Below are 11,749 nucleotides of genomic sequence, written 5' to 3'. Positions count from 1 at the left end.
AGGGAAAAGGAGGAGATTCCTTGGCAAGGCATTCCAGAGCACCTAAATTAGCTCAAATGTGTTTGCTTGCTGTCAGCCTAAGAGGGCTTTCATGAATCTTCCCTCAGGTCTTCACAATAAACATTCAGTTTGCTGTGAAGATGGCACCATGAGGGAAAAAAAGAAGTCTTGTTTGAAGTAATTCTTGTGGTGCTTCTAAAAAATGTAACAAAGAACATTTTTAGCTACAAACTCCTATTTTACCTTTAAACTTTGTATAAATGTAGTGTTCAAAATGCAGCAGAAAATGAGATTATTTTGTAAACACTTTGTGAGTTGTGTTTATAAAAAATTATATATTGTAACAGTAAAATAAACTTTATTTTAGCCATTTTAAAATTGAGCTCTCGAGTTTCTGTGCCATGTTCCCTATGTCAGCCTCAAAATTACAGCAGATGATAGTGAAACAGCTGCATGTGCTCTGGGGTTGTTAGAATGACAAATTTCAATTGCAGTGTTGGATGGTGAAGGGTAATTGAACACCAGAATCTCCAGTGGAGTTAACTGTGGTCTTGTTAGCTGGAGTAACATGAAATCTCTGGGACTCTCCTTTTAATGAGGATTTCAGTGAGAAATAACTCAGTAAAGATGTAGAGATGATTTTTCAACACAAAACCAGGAGAAATATTCCTGTGTAGTTACAGGACCCTTTTTTTCATCAATGGGTACATCTTTTTGTGAAAGCCACCTCTAGATTCTTTTCTTTCATGTTTGTGGCTGTTATTATTGAGTGCCTGTGAGCTGGATCTTTGTCTGCCACTCAGATCGAGGCATCTGGTTCAGACACTCCATACTGCCCCTTCCTTTATTGCCCAGGGGTTTGTTTGCTATGTACAGCTTTGTGCTTAGAGAAGTTAGCAGTGTTGTCACATTTTACATCGCAAATTCACTACTACCCAGGTGTGAACCCCATGTCTACAGAAGGGCTTACTTGTAGAGTCTAACAGCTGTATAGGAGCTGGTAGTTAATTTAAATTAACATCATTCTAGGGTGCTGCTGCCTCCCTTAGCCCCAAGAGGATGTACTGCCACTGGCACTGATGTCAGTGTCAGTTTCTGATTTGTTTTGTTTTTTAAAAAGGCTTCTGTATATCTTCGAAGAGTTTTTCTGCAGGGTAAATCACATGCCAGCTGAAATGCAGAAGGCCAAGAGTTCCTGACTTCCTACTTCATTCTCTCAGTGGCTTAATGAGGAGCATTGAAGGTCTGTTGCCTGTGGTGTTTTGGTATGAATGCTTAGTGACCTCTTATTTCCCTTTTGTCTACTTCTTCCTCACCTGCCTTCAGGAAGTGTATTTTTAGCATAGTTTTCCTGGCTGAACATCCTGTTTTCTTTCACCTGAAGGCACTGATGTGTTACCTGCTCTCCAGCACTGCAGTACCCCTGGGGCACATCCACGTGCTGCAGGGGTGACCTTTAGCTATTGCCAAGGCTGATCTGGGGGCTCTGTGGCTTTCTACATAATCAGTCTGCTTGCTTTAAAATGTGCCAATCTTCTTTCAGTTCTCCTGCTGCTGTTATATTTCTGTTGGTCTCCTTTTAACCTTGGCTTCCCTCCAGTCATTTTTGGTCCTGATGAGAAGAGCTTCTGTAACAACAGGCTGTCTATGGGATGGCATCTCTGCCCGCGTGGGAGATGAGCCAGCCTCGTGCTCTGGAAGTGAGGGAAGGTGTGCCTGGACTCCATTATTGTACAGACACTACTAGTGTTTCTTCACTTGATGAAATAATTCTGGTTTAACTTTCCAGTTACCTACTTAGCAGTATCTTGGCTAACACAGATCCTAATTAAATACTACTTGTAATGCAGCATAATTCTGAGTTCCTTTACAGATCCGCTAATTCCTGGAAAGAGGAGGTGGTGAGCCTTAGTTTCAGGAGTTCTTATAAATGCAGAATCAAGCTACAATCACATCATGAGCATTGAGTCATTCGGTTAAATTCTCTCTGTTTTCTTCGTGTTCAATACAGATTTAGTGTAAGAAGAAGATAAGGGATGAGAGGCTGGTGAAATGTGCAGCTGAGCCCTCTAAGCAGAGGGACACTGCAATGGCCATGGATAACTGTCCCTTTTGTCCTGAACATAACAGTGACCCCAGCCTGGGGCTGCATTGCCACCAGGCTGTGGCACACATGAGCCAGGAGACCTCTCAGCATCAATTTCTGTAGGTGTTAAACAACCAATAATCATTCAAGCTTGTCTAGTACTAGTCCATGTTGAATTTCATATCAGGGAATCCTCAGGCATTTATGTGCCATGATTTGTGTTAATGCATTTTAATAGTCACTAACAGAACTGCATCCCTGGCATTTCTGGTTTTACTTTTCTGCAGCGTGGAGTATCATTATGAAGTTTGTGCTCCATGCAAATGGACAGAGGGGATTAGCAGTCACTCTAGCAGCTGGGAGAGAGCCTAACAGACACAGGAGTTTTGATGTATTACATCTCTTTCTTTTAAAGGGAGATTGTCACATTGTCCCTGTGAATCTTCTAATATGCTGCATGCTCAGTAGAGTGCACCAGGGGCCAGCCTGAATATTTAGGTGCTTTAAAATGTGCTTGTTCTGCTGTGATTGATACTTGCTGAGAGATAATGTTGCAAATGGTGCATTCTCTTCACTTCTGCTTTTCATTTGGTTTTTCTACCCTCTGGTTTTTCTGTAAGCCTAACTAGTGAGCACAAGTTGAATTTCACCATGCCATCTTTAAAAGACCCTTGTTGAATGAGCCAATGCATATTTACATTTGCTGAGGTTTCAGAATGTTGCCATAGATACAGGTTTAATCACGGAACAGGTCAAATTTTATTGTTTTTGAGAGATAAATGGGTAATCTCATCTGAGTGAAAAGCAGTTTTGATTGGCTCCTCTGCCGCTGCAAAATTCTTGCTGGAGCTGTGTATAATAACAATATATTTGTGTCATAGCCACAGTGATCTGCAAAAGAAATATTTCCCAAAGTGGAAAAGAGAGCTTGTATTTTCTAATTGTGTGGTAAAAGAGTCTATTTGGAAATGAAATCTTAAAATGTATGTTTTCTTCCAAGGGAAACATTAGTGGTAGAAAAGTGGGTGGTGGAGACTTGGCAAAGATTGAGAAAAAATAGTGTGTTCCTGTGAGAGCTGCTTTGGAGCCCTTTTCATGTGGTGCTGGGAGGCACGAGTCTTTCCAAGATCCCACACTGTGCTCAGAGCACACTGCCTGCAATGTGCTTTTCTGCAGCTCGTGGTTACAGAATTGAGTAAGTGATGGACCTGTCTGTCCTTTTCTGCATATACCTGGGACTGAAAGGTAAGAACTCATCAGTGAGGAGCCCAGCCCCTTCACAAGGACCTGCACACTCAATTTTCTTCCTCATGGAACATGAGAAAACATTTCACATATTGCTGGCGATACAGTAGCAGATTATTTGTGCGCACAACATACAGACCAAGAGTGGTCGTGGTGGTTTCCTCTGTGTGAGCGGCTCAGCTGAACGTGGGGGCACCTGCATTCACTTGCCTATTGATCCCTCCTTGCTGAATGGCAGGGTTCTTCCCCAGTATGGAAAAGGAGATATCTGCCAAAGGAAAATGTTGGCGTTTGTTTTGGTTTTTTTCCTTGGCTGCTTTTTCTTTGGCTTACTTCTTCATGAATTCCAGCATCTGGCTAAGGGTCATTGTCAAAACTAATCCATGTGCCGCCACTCTCTCTGTTTTTAAGGAGTTGGACATCTCAGCACAGATAGTTGTTGCAGGACACTCCAGTGGAGATGAAGGACCCTGGATTCCAGGATCATGATGGGAACAAGGCTCTTCTACCACTGGAGTAGCAGGAGCATGACCCACACCCTCCGCAGCTGACATCCCAGGCTGAACTGACTGTCCCATCTCACCTATGTGACTAACAAAACAAGCAGAGCTGTGCAGCCTCAAAGCACAGCTGCATGATGCATGGGCCAGCATCTCCATCCAGGGAAAACAGCAAAAGGCCACAACCCTGTGGTGGCAGTTTACACCCCAGCGTTGAGGCTGGAGTCCTCTCCAGCATGAAAGCAACACAACATCATGGAGAAATGACTGCTCTCTGCTTTTTCTCAAGCTGAGGGTGCAGTCTGTGTCCACAGTTGCCTTTTGTCTGAGAGGTCAGGGTTCTAAAGAGGTATAAGTCTTTCAGCATCTGCAGTGTGCCTCACTCCTTTCCTCTGGCAGCCCGGGTGTTTAACCCAGTAAGAAAGATGGGACCACAAAGGTGGACTTATTTCCCTGTTCCAGCTTATAGTTCCACTGGAGAAACCTTTTGGTGCATACAAGCAGGCAGGCAAAAGGAGTCACTCTGAAGAAGACAGCAATGAAAAGGGAGGCTTGGAGGGATATGGTCAGTGTTGGCAATGTGTTGAGCCAGGCCTGTCCCTCTCTGCTGTCACTGTTTTTCTCCTAAAGATAGGGAGAGTGTGGGCTTGGGCCTCCCTTAGGGTAAGAAGGAGCCACACATCACCATGTGTTCAATGTGGAGCTCAGCCCTCACCTAACAGCAGCAGCAACCTGGGGCCCTAGGGAGCTGGACAGATGGGGCTTAGCACCCCTCAGTTCGGCATTAAACAGTCCCTTTCTTGATCTTGCAGCCAAAACGGGCAGAGCCCTGGGAAATGCCTGAAGGTGTCCCCAGGGCTATCCTCTCTGGGATGCCAGGGTGGTCCCATGTCACAGGCATTGTGGCTGGACACATAGCTGGGAGGCTGCTGCAGAGCTGGGGCCATCCCTGTCCCCCTTTGGGAGCTGTTCCCTTGCTGCACAGCACCTGTGGTTGGTCTCTGTCCTTCAGTAAAGTGATGTGTGTCCCTCCTGCAAGGGCTCTCCTTGCCCTTGGTCCTGGGAGATCATTTGTGGGTTTGGTCAGTTACCTGCTGCTATCAGGGTGAGTACAGATTGGCACCTCAGGTCCTGTAACATCATAGGGACAGACCCCAACAGAGGCATGTCAAAACCATAAGGTAATATAAAATCCAGCCTAGTCCTGTTTGGTGTATCCTACATGCCCAAATCCTTTCCCTGCCTGTTGCCCCTCTTCCACCTTTGGAGCTTAGCACCATAACACTGCAGAGCTCCAGAAAGAAATGCAGGAAATCCCTGAGCTGGTCCTTGCACTGCAGATGTTTTCCAAAATAGTTCCCTGTCCTCCCTGCAGCTCCTCCACCCTCCTCCGCAACTGCAGCCCCTTTGGATTGGTATCAACAAAGTAAAATTCCCAGCTCCATTCCCAGCTTCATCCAGCCAGCTGAGCAAGCAGGAATCCTGACGTAGGCTTGTGCTGGGAACAAAGGATAGGTGAGGCTGCCTATGCTCAAGAGACAAAAAGCAGCAGTGCTGGAGAGTGTTTGACGTTCAGAATATATTAGATGCACAGTCACATCTGATTTTTATTCCCCATATGGTTTGGGAAGAATGCTGTGTGTTTGCATTTCCTAACTGACAGCTGGGCCAGGAGATGTCTGGAGGATTCTTGGTCCTGGCATTATGTGCCAGTGCCTTGGACTTAACTCTGCAGGTGCTGGTGCCTCCGAGCTCTGCCTGGGCACCTCAGGTTGCTCTGTGCTGTTTTGCTGGAGGCTGCTGGTGGGCTGCACTGCTCCAGCCATGCCCTGAGCCCCCTCCCCAACTTCAGAAGGTGCCCTTTGCTTCACCCACCCACAGGGCTGCTGACCCCAGGGCTGTGTGACCCACAGTGAGCAGCCTCACCAGGGCCTCGTCCCCAAGGTTGTTGGTGTGACAGGGTCAAGGCACACAGCTGCACTGCTCCTGGCCTGCAGCACTAGTGGAGAAGCCTGTGACTGTCACACTGTCTCTCTGGTGCTCTGAGGCAGATTGCCATGACACGGTGTGACAAAGCAGGACTGGAAAGGCAGTGGGACAGTGTACTGCTGGCAGGGCCTCCCAGTGAGAAGCTGCTGTGGTCTTTCCCTTTGCAGGCACATCTCAAGCAGAGCGTGGGCATCTTCCAGATATAAGCTGGTGCTGGTCACAGCAGCTCTGTGGGCATCTGTCGCTGCTGGGTTTACTTGAGAGGTGGGTGCACCCTCCCTTCTTCCACTTGCTATTGTGTAAATCACTTTATCTTCACTTGTGCAGGCAAACTAAGCAGCTGTTTCTAACCCCTGAGCACACAGCAGAGTAGAGAGGAAATGATGGGTATCTCCGGACTGAACTGTCAGGAGTGTGATGCAAACCAAATCCTCAGAGTCCATTTTCTGGGCAAATGAGGATGTGCTTGGCCATGGCAGACCTTGATCCCTCAGCCAACTGGCCACGAACTCCTCCACAAAGCAGGACCACTGTGACAGGCACCTGGGGTGAGCCCCAGATGTGTCCCACTGCCAGTGTTGGGACCAGCATCACCTTCCAGCCCCAGCAGCAGGGGCTGGCAGCTGCACCCTGACACCAAGCTCTTTGCAGATAGACTGCTGGGCACTGAACTAACTGTGGGACAGACACCAAGGTATGTTCCTGAGGTGAAGCAGCAGCAAAGACGACAAAACAGCTCGGTTTGATCCACACAGCTACTTCTCTTTTTTTAATGATTAACTTTTTTTGAGTGTGAGCAAACAATTTGCTGGTTCCAGGAACTGCTCTGGCACCGCCGTGAGGGCAGTGAGGTCTCGTGATGATAACCTTGCCAGGGCACTGACACGCAGCACACACACACGGAGTCTCCGGCTCTTGCGATAAAAGCGATTGCTGGCAATTTAAGGCATTGAAGGAAACCTATGATTGTTGAATCCTATATCAAATTTGGCACATGTTGGACAGTTAGAGCAGAGACAAAGATGCTTTGCGGGCTGGTGTTCAGAAGTCCTGCAGCTTCCCAGTGCCAGCTGGGGCACGATGCTAATCTGGACTTGGGCTTTTCATGTGAAGAGTGTGCAGCCAGACGTGGTGCCCTCAGATCCTGATGTTTTGGAGCCAGTGACACCAGACGAGGTGCTGTGCCCCACAGCATGGTGGTGCCTTCATGTCTGATGTACCGGTTCCCTCCCTGCTCTGTGCTTGCTGCTTTTAAACCCCGTGTGCCTGGCTGGACTACTGCTTCCAGAAAACGAGAGTTGTCAGGGCAAAAAAAACTAACATTCCTTATAGTTCAAAACATACGTGGCTCAGACCAGATATCAGGTGTGGATTGCCATCTAGTATGGCTATTTCTGTGCTTCTAGGAGTAAAAGTGAATGGCTACAGCTTGAGCAGTGGGGAAGAGTTTAGCTGTACATGGATTTGGATAGTTAATGAAGGTCTGTGGCCTTGAAACTAGTTATAGTAAACACTGAGTTGTTTCCCTCCCCTCCCCAAAGTGCTGGCTCAGCAGCAGTCCCAGCTGCTTCCCCCTTGCCCACCCCGGGGAGGAGGCAGGGAGGGTGCTATGAGTCCACGTGCCCCCACCACAATAACCAACATGCATCTAGCTACCTGCTGTGCCTCCACCCCATTTACAAGGGAGCAATGTGCCAAGCTCGGCCTCTGCGTGACAGGACCCACAAGGAAGCCACTCCTGGGTTGGTGTCCCCAAGGGGGTTTGTGTTTCTAGGAGGGCTTCCTGTGAGCACAGTGTGGGTTCATGCCCAGAGGAGCTATTTAAAGGCCGAGTGGAGACTGTTCCCCCTCAAATGCATATAAACTGGGTCCCAATGGTTACATTTTTGCATTTGCAATGATGCCTCCATGCAAGTTTAACCTCCCTCTTTTCTTAACAGAGGTTATGGTTCCCTCAATCACCTCAGCCCTGCTGGATGATATTTTGGAGGTCACTTTAATAACCTCTCCTTGCTCCTCCTCCTTGAAGGACAGAGTGGAGGAACTATAGCTTCTTGGCTGGAAGGAGTAAGTGGGGCTGGGGAGGGAATTGAGTGCTGGAAGGCCGACACTTCCCATGTTGAAGAGGTTCTCTTCTCCCTCCAGCAGCTTCCTGCAAATATATCACAAGGGAAGAGGTTAGTCTGGGGATGTGAAACATCTGCAAAACTTGAGGATATGCTATGCCCTGCAAGCAAGTCCAAGCACTACAGGCCATGACCACAGGTCACACTGCACCATGAAACTGGTTCAAAATCATATTTTGGTCAATCGTTTCTGGAGCACTTGCAATATGGGGTACATGAGAGCAACTCTGTCCTCTCTCCAGACAGGAAAATAAATACCCGAGCCACAGGGACTTGGACCCTTGCATCTACTTTGACTTTTCAAGAGAGAAAAGTTTCCAACCCCAATTGTTCCCATTAAAAACCACCGCTTCTGCGATGTCTGGGGGACATGGTTCAGAGCTGCTAGATCAAGGAATGACATGGAGCCATGGCTGCTCCCCAGGCAGGAGCACAGCAGGTTCAGGCAGGGCAGATGAGCAACACAATTGTGGTGCTCCTTGAATGTGTACCCAGGTATTTTCTGGGCACTTGAAAATACCCCAGCCTGGTGGGATCAGGAGTTTGGGCTTGGGAGGTGGCCACGCAGAGCATGAATAGAGCAGCCTTACCTGTAGGCAGCTATCTCAATGTCAAGGGCCATCTTGACATTGAGCAGGTCTTGGTACTCCCTCAAGTGTCGAGCCATCTCATTTTTAGTGTTTCGCAGGTCATCCTCCAGCTGCCCAATGGTGTCCTGCAAAGACAAGGGCACTCAGGGCCGTGTTTTGGTCTTCTCCCAGAGGTTTTCTGCTCCGACCATTGCAGAGACAGGGAGTTGCAATGGGCAGTTGGTTCACGATGGCACATCCCATCAGGAGATTGGGACCATGAAATCTCATGCTAACAGAGCCAAAGAAGCAGGCATGGCTTGTGAGTGTGTGTGGTGGGAGATGCTTGAGACATTGATGGATTTATGCAGTTTCCCATCTGCAGCAGAGTCTGTGAGACAGGGGCAGATAGAGCATGGTGGTGGAACCCCCAGTCCAGAAGGCAACAAGGCAGGCTGCTACAGAGGGAAGGGATTTTGGGGCATAAACATCATCAAAGCAGAGGAGATGGCTCAATGGCACAAGTGAGAGCACCCAGCACTGCAGCAGCAGAGAAGAATGGCTGTAGTCTGCATCTGAGGGGCTTAAGAAGGGTTGTACATGCCTTCGGGTGGTGGAAGGAGAGGTGGTGCTGCCAGGGCTCCCTCCAGGAGGGGAAGTCTGATACTTATCCCAGAAAATGCCACAGAGCCCCAGGGTGGGGTGCTCTGAATGCAGGGATTTGCCAGGGTTACAGAGTCAGGGGCCTGCCCTGCAAGAGCCAGGGTGCTCAGCTGGACAATGGCATCATTGGAGCATCCTTTTCATCAGCTTTTCCCTGCCTTTTGCCCCCTGTATCCAGTTCTACCTACAATATGGAAGACTCCAATGCCAGATTTCCTGCTAACATGAGACTAATCTCTTTTCCTATTTTTTTGTCAGAAAACAGCCTGGCTTTCTCCCACATGCATCCAGGTATCTAAGCAGCAGCCTGAAAGCAGTGAAACACATTCCTTTAAGGTTCTTCTCAACCACAATGTTTCCAGCTGCTCCACTGTGCCACCAGAGGAGTGTGATTTGGAACTGGAATGAGTCAGCAGTTTGCATTGAAGTTCTGGTGTAGCCCTGCCTGCAAATCCTGCAATGGCCACTGCCAACCTCTCCCACACCCGCTCCTACAGCCAGGCCTTTGCGATTGCTTCCAGATCCTCTGTTCCAGCAAACGATCTTTGTCCTGCAGATCTTGTCCCTGTCCTCATTCCCATCATGTCCCCTCCTTCCTGTCCTGCATAACCTTCCTTGTGGACAGTGCAGAGATAGACATGAGACATGGAGCTGCCAAGCTGTGCTGACCCTGATGCAGTGAGCCCAGTCTGAGCAGAGCCCCTCGGAGAAGCAGTGACAGCCTATCCTGAATGTGATGCAGTGCATCTCACAGTCATGTTAGCTGGGCACATCCAGCCTTGCGTGACATTTAGGGGCCATTCTTGGGGTCTCTGCCTTGACTTGTGCTGCCCTGACCATATTGCACAGCAAGAGAGCTGCATGAAGCTGTGCCTCAGAGATCACTGGGGAATCAAGTGAAAAGCCTCAGGACATGCACAGATGCTGCTGCTGTGCATCTTAAAACCTCTGCTCCAATGCAGACAGACTTCTGCTGCACTGAGCCATGACAGCAGGGAGGGACATGAGGTGAACCCACCCCAGGACAGCTCCACCCTTGCTACTGTGACCCTCTGTGCCTTCAGCCCCCTTCCCTCTGCCGGCAGTCTGCATGAACAATAAGCTCTTTTGAAATGGATTATCCTTGTTACCCTGTCTGCCCCTCTCTTCTACACCCCAGCTCTACCAGCTGGTTGAATAAAAACCCCTTCCCACACCATTGCAAACCTGTCCCCTAAAGGAAAGCACTCACATATTGGTTCAAATTTGACCAAGCACCCTACAAATATAAAGACATTCCCCTGCTTTAGCAGTCTATAGGAACATTTTAAAAGCTCAGACAAAAGGCATATTCTCTTTTAAGACACACTTCCATCCTTTTCCAGTGGTTGCAGCCAGGGAAATTATTTAGCTATTACACAGACACATTGCTCAAGGCTCTTAAGTACTGCTACACGTAAAGCAGATCTTGAGGTTCATCTAGGAAAACACTGCTGTGCTGTCACTAAAGCAATTTCAATTATGGTGCTGTTTAATCCAGTTGCATTTTTCCCCCCAAGTGACAGGTTGCTCCCACAATCCCTCTTTTCACGGGGCATCAAGATTATTTAAGATTACTGTGGGTAATTTTTTCAGCCACTACAGAAAATATTGCATATTGCCTAGTTCCACAGTAATTGTTGAAGACCATCTCAGCTATTCAGGAAGATTGCAAGCAGCTTGGAGCTAAGTCATGAATTCCAGAGTGCCTGGCAAAATTTGGCCTTGGACACGACAAGGCATTACTTGTGAAATAGCAACATCCTCTAGGTATGTTGTAAGGCAGTTGTTTCAGTATTTAGAAGGAAACAGTTTGATTTAGAAACCACAGATCATTTAATAGCCATGTAATAGAACAATCTCAGGATTTATTTTATTATAAATCATGAACATTTCCCTGCAGCAAGAAAATGTGGTAATACTGCGGTAATGGAATAGGAGATGTGGAGCACTCAGTGTCTGCCCCATGTGAGTCTTTCCACGGACATAAGAGGTGCTGGATTCTGTCTGTAAATTCAAACTTAACCTTTGCAGAGCTCAAATTTCTGCAGTGCAGGTGCCAAGAGCCAGGCCACAGGGCAAGGGGCCAAGCCTGGGCAGATGGTTTCAAGGAATTACCCACAACCATGAGGAATGTGTAGGCAATTTTGGACCTGATCCTTAAGGGACAGGGCAGAGATGAAGCAATGCCCCAAACAGTGCTGCCACGTGCAGGGATGTCCCCTGCGGGAATCGGGTGTTGGAGGGAGCGTCCTAGCCCGTTTCCCCAAAACTTGCCCTCTGGGCTTTTGCCTGTGGATAAAGGGTGAAGGTAACAGGCAGTGCCCTGGTGCGGCAGGCTGTGTGTGCAGGGCAGAGAGGCGCTCTGCTGGGCGGGAGGAAGGCTACGGAGATGCCTGGCACTGCGCAGCGCTGCGGGGACACTGCCCCTGCACGCGTGGGTGCCGCACAGCGCTGGGTGCTGCATGTAGCGCACAGATCGGGGTCGCGGGGGCGCTGCGGGTGGGGGGAGCTGCGCGGGGTGTCCAGCGCCGCACGGAACTGCGGGAGGGG

At 48.5% G+C, this 11,749-nt stretch overlaps 1 protein-coding gene across 1 annotated transcript; it reads right to left on the bottom strand.

The window, feature by feature from the left end:
* Positions 1 to 7,251: 7,251 nt before the first annotated feature.
* On the bottom strand, positions 7,252 to 8,627 carry LOC103799275 (alpha-internexin-like). Its single transcript, XM_009071581.1, has 2 exons — positions 8,537 to 8,627; positions 7,252 to 7,972 (listed from the first exon to the last, which is right to left on the bottom strand). Exons 1-2 carry the CDS (start codon positions 8,611 to 8,613, stop codon positions 7,699 to 7,701), a joined length of 351 nt encoding a protein of 116 aa, XP_009069829.1. The 5' UTR covers positions 8,614 to 8,627; the 3' UTR covers positions 7,252 to 7,698.
* Between the last annotated feature and the right edge of the window lie 3,122 nt (positions 8,628 to 11,749).

This window comes from Acanthisitta chloris, unplaced genomic scaffold (genome assembly GCF_000695815.1).
Source record: "Acanthisitta chloris isolate BGI_N310 unplaced genomic scaffold, ASM69581v1 scaffold43553, whole genome shotgun sequence".
NCBI lineage: Eukaryota > Metazoa > Chordata > Aves > Passeriformes > Acanthisittidae > Acanthisitta > Acanthisitta chloris.
The sequence above is the reverse complement of the archived record's forward strand: the minus strand, read 5'-3'. Positions and strand labels throughout refer to the sequence as shown.

Bases quoted from the DNA above. Each gene is read 5' to 3' on its own strand.
- LOC103799275 (XM_009071581.1), bottom strand. From the start codon at position 8,613: ATGGCTCGACACTTGAGGGAGTACCAAGACCTGCTCAATGTCAAGATG. The intron at 7,973-8,536 runs GTAAGGCTGCTC...ATATATTTGCAG, and splicing joins ATTGAGATAGCTGCCTACAG to GAAGCTGCTGGAGGGAGAAG.